The 24,092-nt window shown below is 36.0% G+C and overlaps 1 protein-coding gene across 1 annotated transcript in view; it reads right to left on the bottom strand.

The window, feature by feature from the left end:
* The window catches only part of TRHDE (thyrotropin releasing hormone degrading enzyme), a 647,634-nt gene that overhangs the window by 33,672 nt on the left and 589,870 nt on the right, over positions 1–24,092 (bottom strand). The window contains exons 13-15 of the mRNA XM_007952466.2: positions 18,541–18,688; positions 16,645–16,742; positions 16,091–16,198 (exon numbers count right to left, since the gene is read on the bottom strand). Coding sequence (XP_007950657.1) covers positions 16,091–16,198; positions 16,645–16,742; positions 18,541–18,688 — 354 coding nt within the window. The remainder of the gene's footprint in view (positions 1–16,090; positions 16,199–16,644; positions 16,743–18,540; positions 18,689–24,092) is intronic.

The raw sequence follows: 24,092 nt of genomic DNA, 5'->3' as shown, positions 1-24,092 counted from the left end.
GAGGTTCACAGTTTAACAAAGCAATTCACAATGACATTAACTCAGATAGCAAGCACACTTAGTACGTTTCATATATAATTTTTCTTAGACATCACTTGTCTAAAGCACTTCTGTTTGGTAAGGGACTCTAATCTTAGAATGAAGATCCCCTAGAGTTTGATAAAGGAGCATGATCGATTAACTTGGATTTTTGTTATTCTCAGCAAATAAAAACAAAACTAACTGATTAACTGAGAAAAATTTTCTTACAAAACTTTCAGAGGATGTTCTTGGGTCAATGATTCTGCCCAATCAGCTAACTTTTTAAAGATACCAAGACTTTTTGAGAAATGGTGTTGCAGAGGAAGAGCATTTGGACATGGTCCTTCTTCCACTCACTGCTTTCTTTCCCCCTCTACCTGGTGAATGTGTATCTCCCCTGTAGACCTCAGGGCAATTGGCCCTCTGTGGGAAAGTCAGCCTCACTAACAGGTCACATGGCCCTGTTCTTGTAAAATCCTCTTTTAAGTAATCCTCACAGTTACAATCTCACTTTATGTATGGCATCTGATTAATCCCAGAAGACAGGAACTTGTCTCCCTGGCTTGTAGTCGGATTCCTAGTGCTTTCTATCATGGTAAGGCAGAGACTTAGGGTACATTCCATACATGAATCAAGTACTACAAGAGTTTGAATTAATACAGATTAAAATAAGTAAGCTAAGTAGAATGGAAAAGTAACACAGAGTAATGCTTTAGAAATATAGCTAAAATTAAGAATAAAAATCTAGATAATTCAAATGTAGACTGGTGAATCTGGCCCTGCCACACTGCAACCTGAATAATGAGGGATACAGCCAAGATGAAGACTTTATTCTTCAGCCTTATAGCACTAAAAGACAAAAAAAGAAAAGAAAAATAATAATGTCATTGAGTCAACTCCAACTCATGGCAACCCTAGGCATTACAGAGTGGAACTGAACTCCAAAGGTTTCATGGCCTTTCTTCCAGAGGTGCCTCTGGATAGGTTTGGACCACCAATCTTTTGGCTAGCAGTTGAGCATTTAAACCTTTGAACCACCCAGACGCTGATGCCTCCTTAAAGCATTATACAAGAACAAAATGATGATGATGATTTTGATGATCATGTAAATATACCAGAGGTTCCCTCACCACTTTCTGCTTTGAAGATAACTATGAGCAAATTCTAAGTCTCTATGCTGGAGCTTTGCAACAATCATTCATAATAAGGTAACCAGCCATAACTACTGAAATATAAATTCCTGGGACAGAAATGTGTGAGAGAAGGGAGGTGACTAACCCTTAATTTTTTTTTTTTTTTTTTCAAGAACATGATGCAAGTATACAAAAAAAGAAAGTGCCTCAATTTTTATATTGGGGAAAACTAGCAGAACGTACTTTTAAAATCTGTACTACCAATATTCAAGTATGTTATTCACTGTATGTGCTTTTTCTCCTCGACCTCAATGCATGTGTTATGGAGAATGTTTAGGATGCAATTTTTCATGCAGGGTAAAATAGCAAGGGGTGCAGGAAATTCTCTGTTAAGTGTCCCATACTGTGAACTATACAAAATAAGGAGCTAGACAAACAAAATTACAGTGTAGGATGCAGAATTACTCCATATGCAAATAAAAATGTGAACTGCTAAAATGCAGTCAATTTTAAGCTATTTGACATAATTCATTGAGAAAATACCTACCTCTTACAGCAACTTTCCTAAGCACTTAAAAATTTAAAAAAATAATAATAATTTCTTGCATTCTGACTGAGGAGTGTGTGTGGGGGGGGGAGTAAAAGCAGTTTCTCTCAGAAGGAAGGTTGGGTTACCTACTTTTGTAGTGATGCTGCCTCAGAAACCCAAGGAGGGGTCACTATGAGTCAGGTCTGACTCGATGGCACATAACAACAACATGCTAGGTAAATGTAGAAGGTAAAAGACACATATCGTAACTTTTAAAAGCAGTAATGACTATTATAGCAATTTTTTTGACAGCTTGTCATATTTTAACGTGCAATACTAGACATACAAGAAAACTGCATCTAACGTTGTTATAAATAAAAAAGGAACCCCATCATCATCAAGGGCTCTTGAGTGCACAGCAACTTCATAACCTCCATATTTATCATCTTTACTTTTTGGGTGTAATTTAATAAAATCACCAATCTGAAGAATGGTAATCGCAGCTTCCATTGGAAATTTCAAACTCTTCACTTTAACTACCATTGGTTCAAACACCCCTGCTTGTTTGTTGTTGTGAGATTTGCCATTGACCAGATCAAGGCCAATCCAATTGTAGATTTTTACATTCAGGGTTAACTTGAGTTTTATTGTGAAAAGCTTTTAACTTTGCAACCAAATCTGTGGAGTCTTGGGCAGCATTAACTGCCAGTGTTCAGAATACCAAGGAGTGATCTCACAAACTCTGAAATAACTAGCTATTCCCGAGAGCTCATGCTAGTCGCACAGTTCTCAAGGTATATGGACAGGGCTGCTTCTACAATGCTCCCACCTGGAACCACACATTTTGACTCCAGACCCCTCTCTCTTCACCACACAAAGAGCATTATGTAGAGAGTGCTCCATCTCATCACACATGAAATCATTCACCCCACATAAGATAATGGATGTGGATGTGCTCACCTTAGTGTTTTATTATTATTATTGTTACTAAAATGAGGTCACCATCACAAATTCTCTCCTGTATCACCTTTTCAGCTTGTCCCAACCTTGCAGCTTTGAAAGTTTCCTCACCTTCCAAGTTGTCCAGGGTCGAAAAATAGTCGCACAGGAGGATTTAGCAATGGGTTTAAGGTCCCTTTTTAAAACTCTTCTAACTGCCGTCGCACCAGCCTCCACAAAATACTTCAGACACATATCATCAGTGTCACCAGTGGTTAGAATAATGTCAGCATCAGTCGCCAGGATCTTCTGAATCCTCTCCTTGATGATACCAGATTCTCTCTGCCTAATCTGGTCCAGTTTTTCAGGGTCTGTAATAACCACCTGCACCCCAAGCTTCCTTTTTGTCTTCTAAAGGCTGAAGTCAAGGCAAACAATTTTGGCATTGACTGCTGTGTTGGGCCTCGAGATCCCACCTCACGGTTGAGTGCGTAGCTACTGATCCGCAGACACTCTGTCTGACTTCTTCTGTGGGCTTTCAGGATATTAACAGAACTGACTAGATACTGAAGCTGGCCTCTTCCATCTGTGTATTTAACAGCAAGTACAGCATTCACCACATTAGCAAAGAAATCACCATTTATTTCAGTGATTTTGGAAGACATGGATGTCTTAGCAGCGTTTACCAGGCAATCTCTTCCAAGTTCATCTATGTTAGTAATTAGGTTTTCACTGATGTAATGCACCACTTCTTTGCAAGCAAGTCAATAGCCACTAATCACTGATGTGGGATGAATTTTCTGTTTGACTAGTTCATCTGCGTTTTTCAGAAGTTCTGCTGCTATAATAACCAAACAACTGTTCCTACCACACTAGTGTGTCGGATGATCTTTGAGAAGTGTAAACAGCCCCATTAATCACAGCTACTGGCTGCGTCTCTCAGAGTTACACTGTCGGAATGAAATTCTCACATTTCCATTTTGAACTCCTACGATTACCTGTAACTTCTAAAATATAAGCATTGAAGTAGTCCCATCTCCAACTTTTTTATCTTAAAGATCAGCCAGCTCACAAAGAACCTTCGCAGCAGGATGTTCTACCTCCAGTAACTTCAGAATCGTTGCATCATTGTTAGAACAGTTACATCACCAACGTCATTCACCAACATTTTATCCAAGCCAACTGGACCAAGAGAACTTTTCACAATACTGGCAATAGAAGCTGCAGTCATAACATGAACTGAAAAAGTCGTAACGGAATGAGAAGACACTGACTTGACTTCAAATTTGCCAAAGATAGAAATTAGGAATCTGTAATAGAGGCGTTCTGAGTGTGGGTCGCCTCCCTGGTGCTGAGGTCCCCAGCAGCAAGGGCCCCTCCATCTTCACGGTACAGTACAGATATCACACTCACATTGCGAGGCTCATTTCCTAGACCGGTGGTGGCGACATCAGGGTGGCGACAGCGTGGACCATCCAGAACAATGCCGCGGGGGCTGCTGGGTAACTCCCCCAAACCTGACCTCCCTGCTCCTGGCTGCCCAGCCGCAGAGCAGAGCAGGAAAGTATAGTAAATGCTTTAAGTAAAATATTTAAATACTCGTGAGGAAATTATAAAGTCTATTTTAAAATAAATGCAAACTGTGTTTTATAATTCAAAATTGCATGCAAGTTTTTGTTTTTTACAGAGAATTAAAAATAAAATTATTAATTGTATAAGGTTCCTGAGAACATACATAAGAATGAACTCTAGACATAAATTCTTAGAATATATACCATGTTTACATATCTAAATCTATAGATATAACTATGTTTAAAAAAAAAAAAAAAACAGATCAAACTCTATGGATTTGTAGTGGGAAGGAGAAATAATAACTGGAAAATGACCAGAGTTGTAGAAATTGATAGGATAAATTTATAATCTCAGAATAACCTTATAAATAAGCATCCCTGGCCACAACCATGTCTGGCCTATACCCTGCTATTAGGTTCTGCCATTTTTAAATTCTTACCTTTGACATTAACAACCTGACACATGTAGATGATACAATTTTGCTTGCTGAAAGTTAGGATGACTTGAAGATTAAAGACTAGAGTCTGCAGTATGAATTACAACTCAGTATAAAGAAAATGAAAATCCTCACAACTAGACCAATAAGCAGTATCATGATAAATGGAGAAAAGACTGAAGTTGTCAAAGACTTCACATTGCTTAGTTCTACAATCAATGCCAATGGAAGCAACAGTCAAGACATGGAAAGATATATTGCATTGGGTAAATCTGCTGCAAAAGACTTCTTTCAAGTGCTGAAGAGCAAAGGTATTTCCTTGAAGACTAGTCTGCGCCTAACCCAAGCCATGGTATTTTTAATAGGCTTATATGCCTGTGAGAGCTGGACAATGAATAAGGAAGACCAAAGAAGAGTCAATGCTTTTGAGTTGTGGTGTTGGTGAAGAACGCTGGAAGTACCGTGGACTGCTAAAAGAACTCACAAATCTGTCCTGGAAGAAGTACATCTGGAATGCTCATTGGAAGAGAGAATAGCCAGACTGTCTCACCTATTTTGGTCAGGTTGTCAGAATGGACCACTCTCTGGAAAAGGATGCCATATTTGGTAAAGTGGAAGGTCAATGAAAAAGGGAAGAGCCTCAAAAAGATGGACTGATAAAGTAGCTTGAGTGATGGTTTCAGGTATAGTAGAGATCGTGAGGCTGGCACGGGAGCAAGTAGTGTTTCATTCTGTTGTACATAAGGTTGCTATAAGTCAGAGAGGATTCAACGGCACATAACAACAAGCAACAACCTTTGAACCTCTCTCCATAAGTTATATGCTCTCCCTGGACAATCACAACTATCTCTTTCTTTCAGCTTCCATTCACATTCTGGTGCCCAAACCCACTGCCAATGAGTCGATTCCAACTCATAGCCACCCCCCGCCTTGGGTTTCCAAGGTGGTAAATCTTTATAGAAGTAGGTTTCCTCATCTTCTTTCCCAAAGTGTCTGGTGGGTTTGAACCACCAAACTTCTGGTTAGCAGTGAAATATCTTAGGCACTGCACCACCAGAGCTCCTTACATTTTAGTGCAGTGCTCTTCCGAATGAGATGGTCATACTTTTAGGGTATAAAACAGTGTGGGGTTGGTATTTGACCTCCTCTAACTTCATGGGGGTGGTAAAGATCAAGATCAACAACAGACCCAGGCTGATGCCTATAATGCAGAAGGCAGACATGCCTCCGCCCTCCAAACTTCTTACCAATTCTGACACCAACCATCCCTCTCATGCCACTATCTACTTCTCCATAATTCCTTGCTTGCAATGGGCTCCATAATTCCTTGCTTGCAATGGCCATACAGAACTCACAGACAATACTCATGATTATGGGATTCATTCAGGAAGGAATAGGTTAAAATTCAGTATCAGGACTGACTCCGGATACAGTTCTTCAGTCAGGATAGCTTCTTCTTAGCAGTATCCACAGGCACATACACCTCTCCCTAGCCTAGGCTTCTTCGCATTGCAACCCCATGGCCTCTGCCCTGCTTAGGCAAGTGTTACAGAACTATTTTAGCTCTGCAAATAGATGCCCAGAGAGTCACCCAACTCCATCAGCAACCCTCCTCCTCAAAAGTACTGAGTCTTCTCACTCCATGGGCCAGGAAACCCACTGCTGTTTCTGCTGCATTGTGCTGGTCTCTTGGTTCTGCTGCATCTGCTGCCACTGGTTCTCTGTCATTGCTTCTCACTGTCCCTTTGTCATCTCTGGTGTCACAGCTTCTATCTTCGGTATTGAGGAGATTCAGTGCAGGGATCCTAGGTCCTTGCTCTACTTCTGTCTTTTCTTTCTTGATGGTAAAAACATCCCCCTTTCTACCTCTGGGATGGCTCACTTTAAGCCTAGTGATATGGTAAAAGTAACCAATCCCCACATTAGAGTTCCATACACATTATTTGCATGGTCACAACCCTACAAGGATGCCATGTATCTTATTTACATTATTAGCAAGCTAGCTGATGCCCTTAGTAGGCCACAAACACCCCATGTTTGCATAGTCCTACCCAATAATTTGGCGGGTGTTACAAAGACTATGGCTTGAAGGGACATACAAAGCAATTCATTGTATTGCATAGGGATAAGAAAAATCTTTCCAGGGTACCCAAGGGTATGGGTAGTATTATAAGAAGCAATTTCCAAATCTTAAGCCTTCAGACAGACATTTCCCCTTTCATAAAAGTCCTCCAACTTTACAGAATTAAAGCATATTTCTTATTCATCTTTCATCTTCCTAGGGTGGATTTACTTCAATAGCAAAAAAAGAGAAAGTTGTAAATGTTGGTGTTGGTGTTTAGAATATGAGCTTTCAAATATTTTAAATCTTCCATAATTTTTTTTAAAAGGGCCTAATCAAATTTCCAAGTGATAATTAAAATTTTTTGTTGATAGATTACTATGTGATTTTGGGTTCAGACTTGGAAAAATTTTGAAGAATTGTGTGACATTGGTTTAACAGAACACGTTTCATTTCCATCTACTTATTCTCATGTATAAGGTTTTTGAGAATTTTTAAACAAAGATAATAATAGAATTGATGAAATTTATCTTACTATCATTCAAAAATTAACTGTCATTGAGTTAATTCCAACTCATAGTGACCCCCATTGGGTTTCCGAGGCTATAAATCTTTATGGAAGTTGATTATCCCATCTTCCTTCCATGGAGCAGCTGATGGGTTTGAACCATTGACCTTCTGATTAGCAGCCAAATGCCTTATCCATTCTGCTACCAGAGCTTCTTTATCTCACTCTGTTGTTGTTGTTGTTATGTACCATCGAGTTGGATCTGACTCATAGTGACCCCTCCTTGGGTTTCCGAGGCAGTATCACTACAGAAGTAGATTGCCCCATCTTCCTTCTGAGGAGTGGCTGATGGGTCTGAACCGCCAGCTTTCTGTTTAGCAGTCAAGTGCCTTTGGCATTATGCTACCAGAGCTCCAACTCTAGGGCTGACTAATATTTATCCACGAATATATATATATGTAAGATTATTGGAAAAAAAATGTGAATCCCTTTCTATATTGAAAAAATTTTACTTTTTAGTTTCATGTTTGGAAACTATCAAAGTTAGCAATGCATTTATGTTGTTTTGATCAATTTAATTTAGAAGAAAATTTTTTTAACACAGGTTCTTATGATGACATCAAATAATGATTTTTTTAGAGCATATATATATGTTTTGTTACAAAGAAAGATAACAGAGTGATCTATAAAAGATTTTCTAGAATAATATAAAATTTGTGACTACTAAATAAGAACTATATTTTTAAGTAGCTAATGTGGGTATAAAATAACGATGGTGAATAGATTCCATAGGATACATTTCTGAGGTCTTGAAACAATCTTATTTAGAAATTTCTATTTACAATATTCTAGAAGTTAGATGCTTACAATTATTTAAATATATGATGGAGATTTTACATGGAAACTTAGAAAAATATTATTTTAGAAGATGCTTTAGTTAGTTACCATGAAGATTGAATTGATTCCAACCCATAAATGGTCATACAAGTTTAAGCCCTAGTGAATTTCTCTAGTAAACTATCTAATGTCTTCCTTTGTCTCACCTTCTATATCCAAACAATCATTAACTCTTATCTTCAATCATGCTCAAATATGTCCATGTCTCTCCTTTTCTATCTTCAGCACTTAGGGCTGGAAGTTTTCTCAGATCTTCCTGGTCTGGTCAAATTCCCATATGAAATCTCTCAGAACACCACAGATCTCTCCTTGGTTCTTCATCTAAGGTTCAATTTTAATTTTATATGATTATTTCATACAACTTCTGTGTATACCCTAATGTCCCCACTGCCAACACTATTAGACTTTAGGGGTTCAAACTATGTATTCTCAACACCTGGCAAGAAATAGAAGCTAATATCAGTTGAATGAATGCAGGCTGCAATCCAAGTGTCTAGCACTATGTCTTGTACATGTAGTTGCTCAATATACGTTAATGAAGGTATAAGTAAGCGAACATATATCTTTGACTATGTAATCAAAAGGATCCAAGATTGCAACTATTGTGGGGAAACTGAATTAATTACGTTCATGCGCAAGGAACCCTAGGTGGCATAAACAGTTAAGTGCTCAAATACTAGCTGAAATGTTGGCAGTTCAAACCCAACCAGAGGCACCTCAGAATACAGGTCTGGCAATTTGCTTCCAAAAGGGTACAACCTTGACAACCCTATGGAGCAGTTCTACTCTGCACACATGAAGTCAGAATCAACTCAAGAGCAACTAACAACAACATTCATCTACAGTGAGCATCTTAGAGCTGATGTAAGCACTTGAGATTTAAAGTTAATGTCTTCATTACAGAAACAAGACTGAGGTGCTGACAAGCTAAGTGACTTGTTCAAAGGCAGCTTAATGGAGAAAACTAGCATGAACCTAAATTCTTAACTCATGGATCACTTGTGGCTTAAGGGGTCCTGTCCTTTCCATTACTATATACAGACTCCGTGTTGTGTGTACTTACCTTCAAAATGCTTATCCTAGTTACTAAGCACTAAAATGGCAGGTCTTGCTGATATAAGGACTTTAGCCTACGCAGATACAGAGTGGGTTAATTTATGGTGAGAAGAATAGAAAAGGCAATATAAAGAACAGGGGAAACAGGACTATAATAACTGGTAAATATGGACAATAAGGTAGGATCTGTTTGGGAAGAAGAAAATCTAAGCTTTCTGGACTGGTCATACACAGACCATAGTGAAAAGAGCCCTTTGTCCCTCTATTTTTATGTTCTGACACACACACACACAAAATCAAACATTGATGAACAGGGATCAGACACAAAGGAAAAGAGCTTATCTGGAACTCTACATTGAGATAAGATGAGCTATGGCTGATGGAGGGACATGTGCCATAAATAGCAACTAATTAAGGAGAGTAAGGAAGCAAAATTAATGTTTACCTGAAAGTCAAGACAAGACTTATTTCAAAAAGTAGGGAAAAAACGGAAATATCTCCTGCTTCTAATTGAGTATCTCTATGGTAATATTTTGTTTTATATATTTTTTTAATTGGTGCAGGTCAATCCTTGTAAGCCTAAAATCTTTTAAAGCGTAGAAATAACATTACAGTCAGGTTGCTAGGTGGCAAATAATTTGCACTGGACATTAGCCTAACATTTGGTGATTCTAACCCACTCAGCAGCAGTACTGCAGACAAAAGGCCAGGCAATCTGTTTCTGTAAAGATGATAGCTAAGAAAACCTTATGGAGCAGTTCTACTCTATAACACAGGGAGTCATCATGAGTCAGAATCAGAATGAAGGCATTCAATAAATAGTCCTGCCCATACATTCCCACTTAAAATTCACACCACCCAGTGCACTGGGACATTCAATGTAAACAGAAGATAACTCCAAAGAAGACTAATGGTCATGATTTGTGATTAAGGTCAGGAATTAAAGAAGCATTCTTTCATGTAACTCTCACAACCTGTGTGTTTGGTAATTATATTAATTATTTTCCAGATGAGAAAACTAAGGGATTTTCCCAAGATCATTTAGTAGAACAGCTTTATTTTGATCACAAGGTGTCTGTGGTAGGTAAGGTTATGTGTGTCAACTTGACTGGGCCTGAGTTTGAGTGGCTGGGTAGTTGGATATAGTTATTCCCCACAAGAGGTAATCAACTCCATGGTGGAATCTACAGGAGAAGCTGAGTAGCCGTCTTAAGAATGTGGTCTGCTTGCAGTATATAAGCAGTAGCCTTGGCATGCTTGGATCCTACATTGAGCCAACTCTTCCTTCAGCAGCCTGCCATGTTGTCTGCTGACCGTGCGACTGTTCCTGGATTTGAACTATTGGCCTGCCGTGTTGCTTGATAATCCTGGGACTGTCCAAGCTTACTTGTCAACCTTGGGTTTTTCAGCTAGCAGCTGCCTGCCTGAGTTAAAAGACTCCTCCAGCTCCAGTGGGCCAGGACAAGAGGCAGAGATGAAGCCCAAGGTCAAGGGGCTTCACCCAGCCTCTAGAGCTGGCACTTTGAACTCAGACTTCTAGCTTCATTTGTCACTGTAAGAGAATAAATTCCTGTTTGTTAAAGTCATTCTCTTGTGGTATTTTCTGTTAGAGCAGCACTAGAAGACCAAGACAGTGTCTCTGACTCTGAAGACAGTAACCTTCCCCTACCACAGTGGTTCCCAAAGGGTAGCAGCATCAGCACTGCTGGAAACTTGTGTTTCTAATAAGTTCCCGTGTCCCATCTTATCTAGTGAATCAGAAATTCAGGAAGTGGACCGAGCTATCTGTTCAACAAGTTCTCCTTGTGATTCTGAGACAAGCTCAGATTTAAGAACCACCAGCCTAAGCATGCAGCACCACAAACATAACATTGTTTCATATACTCGCAGAGAGTACTTGAGTTTGGATTTTTTCTTTAGCTGTTTTAAAATAAACATACATTACTGATATATGGTAAGTTTATATACCACCACAGAATTACTTACATTAAAGATGGCAGGCAGTCTGGGGGTGAAAACCCAGCTTTACTACCTATTAATTATATTAAAAAAACTAAAAAATACTCACTGCTGTCAAGTCAGTCCCAACTCATAGAGATCCCCCCCTTGGGTTTCCCAGGCGATATCTCTGCGGAAGTAGATTGCCCAACCTTCCTTCCCAGGAGTGTCTGGTGGGTTTGAACTACCAGCCTTCTGGTTAGCAGTCATATGCCTTAGACACTATGCCACCAGAGCTCTTACTAATTATGTAATTTTGGCAAATTATATAATCTTTGTGAGTTTACAATTTGCCTTATGTAAAATGAAATAAAAATGATGAGATCATGTACAAAAGTATTTTTAAAAACCATTTGAAAAACTAAATAAATAAATAATCTACAGAGTATACAACTTATAAGTAAAAAAAATAGCATGCTCGCATGCCAAAATCCTTTTGATGAATTTTTCATTTTCTCTCTGCCAAACCAGTTTTCAACATTAACTTATCCTTTTCCCTGATTATGCACTGGGTGGTACAGAGTTAAAGTGCTCAGCTGCTAACTAAAAAGTTTGAGTCCTAGACCACTTGGGAAGAAAGGCCCACTGATCTATTTCTGAAACTCAGACATTGAAAACCCTATGGACCACAGTTCTCTGACACACATGGGGTTCCCATGAGTTGGAATTGACTCAGCTGTAACTGATTAATTACTAGTTATAAGGTACTGTATTGTTTCAGGGTATTTTTTTAAAGTAGAGTGATGATACCAATCATTAAATTTAGGTTTTGGTAATTGATATCACTATCAATTAAATCTTTAAATTAAATAGGCTTAAAGCTTTAAACTGTACCTTTTTAAATTATTTGAAAAATAATACATTATTGTGAAATTAAGAGGCTGTGTTATTATGGACATTTAATTTCAGGTTAAATTTATTATTCAGCGAAAACCCTTATTGCAGTATTATGATCTATGTATGGCTAACTGAACAGCCTCAATAGTATTTTAATTCAGAGATTTCACATTATAATTCATCTGCAATAATAATATTTTCCTATATTTTAGTCAGTAACACTTAGGGCTATTATTTCTTGTTAATTTGCACTAACCAGTAAAAGAAACCATTTTCTGTATCTTTTATTATGCTTTTTGTACATACAAAAAGGATATCAGCTTTTCTGCATCTTTTTAATTTTTTTTAGAATAAAATTTCCTGGGCTCACAAGCTCCTCTCATAGCTCTTGTTTTCAAGATCATTTTATCATTTGTATTGTTCTCCACCAAATGCTTGGCAATCTGTCTCTTTTCTGAAATGTAGTGTTCTGCTGAACTTAGTTTCCAAATCATAGTCTAACAAGACCTGAGTGTAGCTCAATCTGTTTTTATGCATGACATCACCATTACAATTCAACACACTATAACATTTGAATATTTTAAGAGGAATCAGAATGTCGACTCATTCAATTTATCATCCACTGTAATGCTTGAATTTTTTTCTCTGCTGTTATCATCTCTTGCTATTCATTGCAGTTTTTGGTGCTGTTAGCCATTCTTGTAACAACTTTTACATCCATTCCACTTTCCTGAATGTAATGCCCAGATTCTACCCATCTCCCTGTGGTATCAATGTTATGCTTCATTGTAGTATGGCACCCCAAAGATTTGTAATTCTTGCTATTCCCATGATTCACTAATCTTTAGATATGTTAGCACAGATGCACATCTCCCGAAACATTTTATAAGCATGCTATTGTTGCTGGGAGCTATAGAATTGTTTTCTACTCATAGAGACACCATGTGACAGAGTAGAACCCCCCATAGGGTTTTCTTGGCTGTAATCTTTATGGAAGTAGATCGACAGGTCTTTTTCCCACAGAACCCCTGATGCTGTTGAACCCACCCACCATTCAGTTGGCAGTTGAGAATCTAACTGTACATTAACTCTGTTTTTATTACTAAGATGATTTTTATGTTACTCTTTTTAAATTCCAATTAAACATAAACATAGCTGACTGATCTGTTGCTTCAGGCACATTTCAAAAGAAGTCATGCCTGCTGCCCCCTCACTGACTCAATTTAAGAAAGGTAAACTGAGCAGGTTGGGCAATCTACTTCCATAGTGATAGTGCCTCGGAAACCCAAGGAGGGGTTGCTATGAGTCAGGTCTGATTCCACAGCACATAATAATAAGAACAACAAACTCAGCAACAGTTATAGGGCTCTATTATGCTTTACAATTAAGCTGCCATCCATAAAACACAGATTAAATCTCTGATCTTCACATAGGTAGCTAAATGGGTAGCAAGTATCCTTGCTGCAAGAGGTAACTTGCATATGCTGAGACATGTCATTTGGTTGGTTGAACAAATCTTAGTAAACACAGTTTCACTTAGCATGTTTACTTGCTCACTTACGAAAGCAAGCAAAGTGGGAGAATATAAAAATGTTATATTAAGGAAATGACAAAAGAAACTTCAAGTATTTGGCCCAAATTTAATTATTTCACCATGAAGAAATGGCAGCATTATCTAAACTGAAATGAGCTGACATCTTATAAATGAACTTTCATTTATAAGAGAATTAGAGAAGTGATTGTTTTTCAAGTTCACAAGTCAAAAACCTCTACCTTTAACAGACGAAATATCAACCTATGTGCCTTCCTTCTGCCTGGAATCTCCAGCTCATATTTTATTAATAAACAACTTCTCCTGATTCCAGGTTTGTCCAGCTACCATACTCCTATTCACTCTCACAATTCAGAATATGATTCCTCCAAAGAAATAAGCCATCCTGTGTGTCTATACCTTGTCCTTTGCTGTCTATCTCTTGCTTCATGTTGTTTGTTGTTGTTGTTGTTATGTGCCATTGAGTCAGACCTGACTCACAGCGACCCCTCCTAGGGTTTCCGAGGTGGTATCACTATGGAAGTAGATTGCCCCATCTTCCTTCCGAGGAGTGGCTGGTGGGTTTGAACCGCCAGCCTTCTGGTTAGCAGTCAAGTGCCTTAGGCACTATGCTAAGTAAAATTATTTGTTTATAGTTGTTTCTTCCATTAATTTTGAGCTCCATCTTTTGTTTTTGCTTTTCTACTTGCTACTGAAAACTCCTCAATAATTTTTTTAAATAGCATTTTTATAGTAACTATATTTTTTAAATGTAGAAAATGACATTAGGTTTGAAGAAAGAAATTGTTAAAGCAAAGATATAAACCCAATTTTAATAAAATGGTAAAAATATATGTCAACATGAGGAAATTCATTAAAGGGTTAAAAAGCAACTATCTCTTGTAATCTTTTGGAAATAATACCAAAATAAAAATTATAAAAATCTAAACAACTATCAGGTCTGAGAAAAGGCACATATTAATTTTGGATACGTGTTTGTGTTTTCATAACCTAATAATGATTGGTTGAACTGAAGCAGATGATAAGAAATAAGAAAAAAGTTCATTTCACATTTTTAGGTCCAATATAACAGTTTTCAAGACTTAGCAAAAAGGATGATCATTAAGAGAAGTTTTTAAAAATGAACATTTTTTTGTTCTAAAGAAGACTGATGATGTATTTAATCATTGTTATCATGTATATGATAAATCAATTGAGACATGATAGTGATAAAATATTTTCCCTCTTAGCTTAGTACAAGACCAGAAATGATTAACTTAACTTAAAGGGCAAACAGGAAAATGCTACAGGATGTGAGAGATTATGAGAAATTACTAAATATTTCCAGGAAAGATTTCTCTCAACAACCTTTAAAACAGGATAGCTACCCTTTGATCTAGAACCACTTAGATACTAAATGTAAATGTAAGGAACTCTTGGCAAGATAAATACCCATATGTTGCCTAGTAAGTTACCACTGACTGTGGCTCTATAAATTCATCCAGAACAAATCCTGCCTCTGTTGTCTGTTGTGTCATCCCTGCCACACTCATCAGGAGAAACTTGCTTTTGCTCTTCAAATAGCATCATCAGGACAAATTGCGCCTTACCTCATCTTACTTCCTACCTGATGTTAGTTACACAAAGTGGCCAGTGACTGGGGAGGAATGTATATTTGTTGCCCCATGTGCCTAAGGGCACTTGACTGCTAACCAGAAGGCTGGGGGTTCAAACCCACCAGCCACTCCTCAGAAGGAAGACTGGGAAATCTACTTCCATAGTGATACCACCCTCAGAAACACAGGGAGGGGTCACTATGAGTCAGATCAGACTTGACGGCAGTGAATTTGTTTTGTTTGTGTGTAAAGAAATGGAACATGAGAGTCCTTGCAAATATAATGACACTTTAAGAAAGTTCAAAAAACTATAGTAAGAAGATAAATGATTTTGATTTTTTATGATTAGTATTCCTTTCATTAATATTAACAATTGACATTTAGTGTAATTTTTTCTCAAAAGTAATTAATATTAAGTAATTTTAAGTACATATTATGTATTATAAAAATGCTGTATTGTGAAATTTCTAGATAAGATACAAGTTCAAAGTCACCACTAAGGGCCACTTATAAAGAGCAAGGAGTTCCTTTCATAACCTTTTTAAAAAATTTTTAATATTAATATTTGTTATGCTAATTTTATAACATATGCTGGCAATTGTTGCTGAAAAAATGGCACAGCCTTTGTAATTAGCCTTAAAGAGTTTGCCCAATTTAATTATTTTTTTCTCAGGAAGTGATGGCAGAGCTATGAAAACTTGAAACAAGCTGGTACCTTATATATGAAGAATAACGGCATAGATTAAGAAAATTAGCTTAACATGTGATGACATATTCCAAAGATAAGTATATTGCTGCTTTCATGCTGTTGTCTCTTAAGCTGAAAACATGAAATAAAGTTTCACAATGGTTTTGTTCTTATCTTATTTTTCAACACTTGATAAACAGAATGCATCTACTAAGAATGTAAAAGCAGTGTTAATTCATACGAGATACAGGACTTGTTTCAATTTACCTGTTTCTGTTGCTGGAAATCCAATCTGATATAAGTGTTGATGCCTGTTGGTGACAGTGCTTGTTGCCAAAACTACATGCCAGCATTATAACTTCTCTACGTAGTTCTCTAGATATTAGTAAAAGAAAATAAAATGAAAAAGTAGTGTTAATATCCTAAAAGAAAGTCAGAATAACTCATTAAATAAACATTTGGCTAGTAAATAATTAATGTGAAAATACTTTTTTTTTTTTTTTAGATCGTGAAATTCTATACGACTAAGAGATAGGCAGAGTAGAAGTTACACACTCTAAGTCTGCTCTGCAAACAGTACTACAGTAAGGGGCATGGGTTCAGATCTCAACATCACCTATTAGGTTGATCTTAAATTAAACACGGCAAGGATGCCTTTGGTCTTGTGTCAGGCAGGTAAAACTGTGCTACCCAAGAAATAGAAACGAAAGCCGAAGAATGAAAGCAAGATTGTCTCATGTTGCTAAAGTCACAGTGGTACTCGTAGTATTTTATTGTACAGCTCTGGGAGAAAAGAAGAGAGTAAGAAAATAAAATAGTACTCATGTTGGTAGGATGCTTGAACAAGGGATCCATTAAAATTATTTTTTGGCCATCCAAGCTTGATGTATGTTGTTGCAACTTGCTTTAAAATATATTCCTAAATGGGGGTAGGGGAAAAAAGATGATGTCAGTATTAAACCTCTCTATGCTGACAATTAAAACTCTATAATAAAATTAAGATATTTTCTAAATGTAGCTACTTTCAAATATCAGTAAAATTATTAGGACAGTAATTTCCCACTACGATTTGATTTAACACAGTACTTCAAATATAGACCATATGGATACAATGCTTTTAAAATGATAGAAGTCTATTCTATCTACTACTTTCTATTGGAACAATTAAGTTATTTACAATATTAAATATTTTAGATGACGATTTTTGCAACAATATGAGGGAACTGAGGAATATTGATAATGACAGTCATGAATACATGTGTACAAATCCATACCTAATATAGTTTCTGAAAATGAGCATATAATATTTATATATTTTATGTCAATAAACTATTTAAAGCAAAAATATCTTATAGGCCCAGCTGATAATCTAGCATTGTTGCATTGACACACCACAGAATACTCCTCAGTATAATGATATGGTATTGCAGAGTCAACAACCCATGCAGTAAATGATATATTTAAATATCAGCAGCAATATAAGATAAGCTCTCCACAATTTAATGTGGTCCTTGAATTTTGTCAAAGGAATGAAAGCACTGAAATTACAGTAAAAGCAATTTTTAACTTTTACTGAAAATGAGGTATCTGACACATTACCCAATTCTAAAGTAAAAAATACACAAAAACCTATTTTATTTCTACAGAAATTTAATATTTCAGAAAAAAAGAAAAGTATAGTAAGTCTTTCTCTAGTGGATAAAATTTATACCATAACTGAAATGACACATTTCTTTGCACGTCTGTTGTAAGGGCTTAAACAAAACTAACCACGGTGAGCAGTCAAGCCAAGATTGTTCCATGTTAAAAAAGAAAAAAAGAATTATTTAAACAGAGGTGAGAAGCATCTCTGATGACTGTCAGACACTTTTGATGGCTTTAATAACTAGATTTCATGCCACGGTAATCTGCTTTCCAAATATGTAGGTGAATTAGTAGAGCCAATATGTCATAAGAAATAGGATGATTTTATAAGACACGAGACAGGCTCTTAAAATAACTGAAGAAAAGTAAACAGTGAACAAAGATAATCAAAGGCAAAGAAATTTAGAAATTAACAGTACTCAATCCTCATCTTATTCAAAATGATTATTAAGTAAGATTAGTTGGTGTCAGCAGTGCAATTTTGGGTTAGAAGGCTTTAGGCTTAGGCAATCTGGTCAGGTAACATTTTGGAATGTTTGTCATGTCCTCAAGTCTATTTGGATTATCTGTTGTTTGCTCTCCTGTATCCCCTTGGACCCAATTATGAATGGGCTTTTGCCTCAATGTTGATCTTATCCTTGTTAATTAAGGAAGTGAATTGAATTCACTATGCCCTTTTGGATAAAAATAATGACTAAGAATCTTTACTGAAACTGTCTATATTCTGTTAAGATCTTTGGGATCCCTCTACCCAGGTTAAGTCCTTTGTGAACACAGAGCCCTTTAACTAGTGGAAAGTAAGTTTGAACTTTAAGGATTTGCCATGTATATTTGTTCTTAAATTCTGAAGCATTTAAGCTTAATTGACACTTTGAGGCAACAACAAAAGGTAGTTTGTATTAAAGTTCTTCTTCAAATAATTTTCATAGTGTGGAACAGAAAAAACAGGCCATAAGTAATAACACAAATTAGAAAGAGGTGCTAAAATAACTTAGGATCAAGTTCACATAGTGGATAATTTTAAAAATAGTTTATCTTCTGAAAATAAGAAAAAAGAGAATATATATCATTACATTGAAGACATTGTAGTTCTCCATTCGGTCCAGTAATTTATCTAGAGGATAAAGAGCTCGGCTGGCAGCATGCCAAGGAAGAAAATCCTTTTCCTCAGACAGGTATCTGATAATCTCCAGAGGAATATTCTGAGGCAAATAGCCAGCTCTGCACAGTCAGAGAATTTAATGTTAATCATATATGCAGAAAAGATACATGATGATGCAAAAATAAAGATCTTACTCAGGTAAATAAAGGAATCAAGATTCATCACAGTATAAAGAAGCATACTCAGTGCTTAAAAATAAAGTTACTTCTAAAATTTATTTCTACTTAAGATGCCAGTGCCCCTTAATGTAAACAGAGTGGTACAGTTAAAAATTGCATGAACACAAAAATATCAGAATACATATTTGTAAAAAGGAAAGAATTACGGATTTTGAACAAAATCAATCCTTGCTATTTTCCCTCACAGAAACTCTTCAGAGGTCACAAGTAATCAAAAATAATTAATGATGGACTTGAAATATTAGTTTCTCGATGTATTCTCTTTACTTTTCATATACCTCTGTGTAATGACTTAATACCAATTGTTTGAAAAATTCATGGTCGTATTAAAGCAGCAACTCAAAGTTCTAATCTGTTACCTTACAATATAAGAATTTTTCAAACCTGTTTTTGAAACAAACAAACAAAAAAAACCACTACTTTCTGGAACATCTGTGATTACCAGTTAGATTTTAAGAGAGTTCAAGTAACAAAAAATGTTCTTTTATCACTTTCTTTTCAAATAAAATGTCACGTAACTTTGGGAACCAATGTCAGATTTCTTGGAAAATCCTAACATGTATCTTTTTAAAATTATCTGAATATATACATTTCACATTTAAAACTAAAAAAAAAATGAGCCCAAATAAAATGTCTCTCTCTATTCTCCAGTAGATTGCATACAAAATTCTTGTCAAATCAAAGCAATATAAATGACAATTCAGAGTTCATTAAAAGATGGTCTTAGATTTTGCTGAACCCTCTTTGATGAATCCAAAACACATAATGACATTATGTACTTTGCAGAATTTTTAACATTAGCAATCAACTTAATGCAGACTTTTAACACAAGGAATAGGAAAATAAGAAAACAACCAAAGCTTCCTTATCTCCTTTATCTGTATTTCCCATTACTGTTTACATAGCATCACAACATTAAATGGATCTGATTATTTGTACTTTGTGGAAGGTGGGCAAGAAGGAGCAAAGCTTTTCTGACCTTCACTTAAAATAAATCTTCCAGACTCTGTAGTCCTTACTTGATGTAATAAGTAAAAGTTACTTTATAGACATATATTAACTTAGAACTGTGTTTATAATGTTCCTAATAAAAACCAGCTCTGTAGACTGTGGTTTAGCTGTTTTTGAATTAAAAAAAGGATCACCCTGACATTTTGGCTCAACATAGTACAACATCAACCACAGTAAATAAGAATGGTGAAAATAACTCCAAATTCCCATATAATTTCAACACTTCCTCAAATTTGTATGACTGATACTACAGCCAGATATATATCACTTTTCTTGTCCAGTTTCCATTTCATACATCATTGCAGAAATAGTATGAAACTAGACCATGGCAACAACAATTAAATAAGCAACTTTATCTTTTTGCTAGAATGGCATTTCAATAATATAGTTAAATTTTGCTTCCAAGGGTTTATTGTCCACTGAAAACAGGAATATGTATTTTTATAGAAATAATTATTTGATCTTCTTTCTTAAACATATCTTCCAATATTTTATATCTTTTGTAGTTTTTCTCCCTGAGCTTTTATTCTGAATATTGATCAGCATGCTGGTCATAAATTTGCTTCCCCCATCACATTCCATGGATGATAAAACATGAGGTTGAAAGAGATTTATCTAGAAGTCATTATTCTTTTGCTGAAGAAATAAGAAAAACAATATTTATGAAAAAGAATTTTTTTAACCAGATAAAATTATTATGGATCTTCAAATCAGTTTAGAAAATCCAGAAAGTTAAGGTCAATTTTCCTGTAGAATTAGTCATAATAGTATTATGTCAATAACAATTTATTCAGTTTCTATAAATGGATAGACAATATTTAATGACTTAGGTTCTCTGAACAGTATAACTGCAAATCAAAAAATGACAAATTATGTTATGGAAAGAGACATGAACTTGAAAATGATGTGAACCTGTCTCTCCCACTTATACTCTATACAGTCAGGCAAACAAATTAATCTCTCCAGGCCTCACTTATCAGTGAAATAACAGAGTTGAACTAGGAGACATCATTTTTGGCCCCCAAAACCTTTTATTCTAACTTATATATCTACAACTTAACCTGCTGAGAAACTATTACAATAGTATAATTTATTTGTTTAAAAACCTGAAAAAAAAAAAAAAACCTTAGTAATTTCATATTACCCTTTCTTCAATTGTTTAATATATAAAAGTCTAAGAGCCAGGACTTGAATCTAGGTTTTATAAGATACCTGGCATAGTGCAAAACAAGCCTGATAGAAGCTGTAAATGGTAGTAAGTTAAAAGGAAAAAAAAAAGCATGAGGTAGTGAAATCAATTAAGTTCTGTTGTAAGTCCTTATGGCAGACATTGGTAACTGCTACCAAAACCCATGCTCCCTCTTCTTCCTACCTTACACTATGATTCCTAGTTAGTTGCTGCAAGTGGGCTCTGACTCATAGGGACTACTTACCATTTATACAATAGAATGAAATGTTGCCTGAACTCACATCATCTTCATAACTCTTAGCATGCTACATCCCTTGTCATAGCCCAGTCTAGGAGGCTCACCTTCTAGCATTATCCCAGACAATATTCTGTTGTGAAGGTTTACATTGTCTAATTTTAAGGAGCTCTGGTAGCATAGTGCCTAAGGCTCTTGACTGCTAACCAGAAGGCTGGTGGTTCAAACTCACCAGCCACTCCTCAAAAGGAAGGTTGGTCAATCTACTTCCATAGTAATACTGCCTCGGAAACCCAAGGAGGGGTTGCTATGAGTCGGGGCCGACTTGACAGCACATAACAATTTTAAGGAGATCACCAAGCCTTTCTTCTTAACTTTATTCTGGAGGATCTTCTGAAATCCATCCTCCATGTGTAAGCCTGCTGGTATTTGAAATGCTTGTGACATATCTTTCAGCATCATAGCAACATGGAAGCCACTCATAGTAGGACAAACTGTCAGATGAGTGATGGTCACTTGTAGTTAGGTATGTTCATATGTATAAGATCTAGCCAGTAAAACATGAATGTTCCTTACTCCAAGGCTGACCCAGAGATACCTCCCATGAGCTCCTCTTCGTCTTTTTCCCCTGGAATGAGTCTTACAGGGTGCTCTTGGAAGTCTTACACTGAAGATGTCAGAGACTCTACTATGCAGGTTGCCGGCTGCATAGCTGAGTACCAGTTTGTACATTCAGTTCTGTTATGTGAGCAGAAAATAGACTTCTATTGTATTTGATCCATATACATGGTTCTCTTTTATTTTTTTTTAAAGAAGTAAACTTTCCATAATGCTTTATCTGTATTTCTCCAATAGAATAAGAAACAGATTACTCTCAAATTCCCCTCATTCGGCTTTGTTACAAACATATGCAACTAATTACCCACTACATAATTCAATATACTTGCATTTAAGCCTACTAGATCAAACTACGTAGTTACACTTAATTGGACAAGGGGATGATCAACTTCTTTACAAAATTAAGAATTGTAAGAGATTATGTTAGTGAATAAGTTACCTAGTTTAGATATGTGTTTGTGTAATTGGCTGGTAATGGTATCTGTGATTACTACTACTGATAATGTAATCAATGTAGGGGAAGCATGTGGAATCCAGTGTTTGGAAAATTACATTAGCTCAAAAGAATCAGCACACTTAGGGTCCCGATGCTGAGATACATTTTCCTTAAATTTTCATCATCACAGGAAAATGTTGCTAACAAAAGGGGGAGAAAAAGCAAATGTAAAGATATTTCATGTATAATTAAATATGTTAATATTTTATGTAGGAGTTGTAGATGATATCCTCTATCTTCTCTACTACTGTGGTGGGATAAGCATAAGAAATGATTTAGGAATCAAAGAAAAGATAAAAATGAAGTGAGGCAAATGAGGAATATTAAAGAAATAGAGGAAAGATTGCCAGATGGAGCTATACATCTGCCCCTGCCATTCTCCCTCACATACACCCTTCCCTCTTCCTTCTCCAATTCACCAGAGCTTGCAAAGAAATATCTCTTTAAGGGGAAAAGCAATCATATTTTTTAAGAAGTAGATTAAAATCAGACTATATTAGCTGATTTTGAAATATACTGATCTTAGTAGCTTTGTTTTCACCTAAGATCCAAAACTGCTTTTTTAAAATCATTCTGAAATCCTGGGAATGTTAACTCTTGAATCTCCTGAAATAAGTGGTTTATAAATGAATAACTATTTACTATGAGTTTTCTTTAAAAGCAATTGGTTCCTGGATGCTTAAAAGTAGGGGAGATAAAGCAATGACTGTCTTCAGATTCTTCAGACCACCATACTAAAGTCTTTACATTTGAAAACCATAAAATAGTCTACTACATATTTCAAAACATATGCAGAGACTCTATCCTTTCACTTAGGGCAGATTTTTTTGGAAAGCATTGTTGAAATGCTTAATTAAAAGTTTGTCAAGTTTTATCTGTTGTTCTTTGTTATTCATTATTAAAAGATATTAAATATTTTATTAAAAGATATTATATGTTCTTTATGGGAAGATCCTATGGCATACATTGGAAACTCAAGTTAGTTCCAGAAAACCATAGAATAGAAAAGGAAATACGTGGGGAAGGTATCACTGCCAACTGCCCACCCATTTAGTAATTTCTAGATAAAAAAAGAATATGGTTCAGGACTTGTTGAACTGAAAAGCGTTCTTGATTTTTCCTAAAATTGGGAGTGTGAAAAGTTGCATAAAAAAATGTCCACATATCCTCTTCTTTTTCCTCCCCCTCTTGTTCCTCCCCATCCTCCTTTTCTGCTTCTTCTGTGTCCTCCAAAAAGCCTGTTACTGAGAGATAGACTTACACACTTCTTTTCTGGGCTCAGACAGCACCTCGATAACACCTTTCTTCATAATACATAATATTAATCATAATGTAACTTTTTTCCCTCACTGGAATTAAGATATTGAAGGAAATAAAGCCTGCTTTACTTATCTTTTATCCCCAAAGTCTAAGCTGAACCTAGCACAAAATAGGCACTCAATACATGTTCTTTAAACTAAATGATGGCAATAAGGCCACAGCTCTTAAAAAGTGGAGTACTTGCCAAGCATATTAAAACTTCAAAATATCCATAATTTTAAAAATATTAAGCATTTTCTAAGGTTACAAGATACCAGCAGGATAGAAAAAATCCAGTAGAATTATATTTATAGTATTTTTGCTCATCTTGCTTATTAATGGTAAGTAGTGTAAGAGATAAGGCCAATGTTATCTAGCCAATAGTTTTGAATACGCTAGGCTATACCAAATAGGGAGCTCTGGCAGCATAGTGTTA

This window comes from Orycteropus afer, unplaced genomic scaffold (genome assembly GCF_000298275.1).
Source record: "Orycteropus afer afer isolate SDZICR_OR568_19922 unplaced genomic scaffold, OryAfe1.0 scaffold00339, whole genome shotgun sequence".
Lineage (NCBI taxonomy): Eukaryota > Metazoa > Chordata > Mammalia > Tubulidentata > Orycteropodidae > Orycteropus > Orycteropus afer.
The sequence above is the reverse complement of the archived record's forward strand: the minus strand, read 5'-3'. Positions and strand labels throughout refer to the sequence as shown.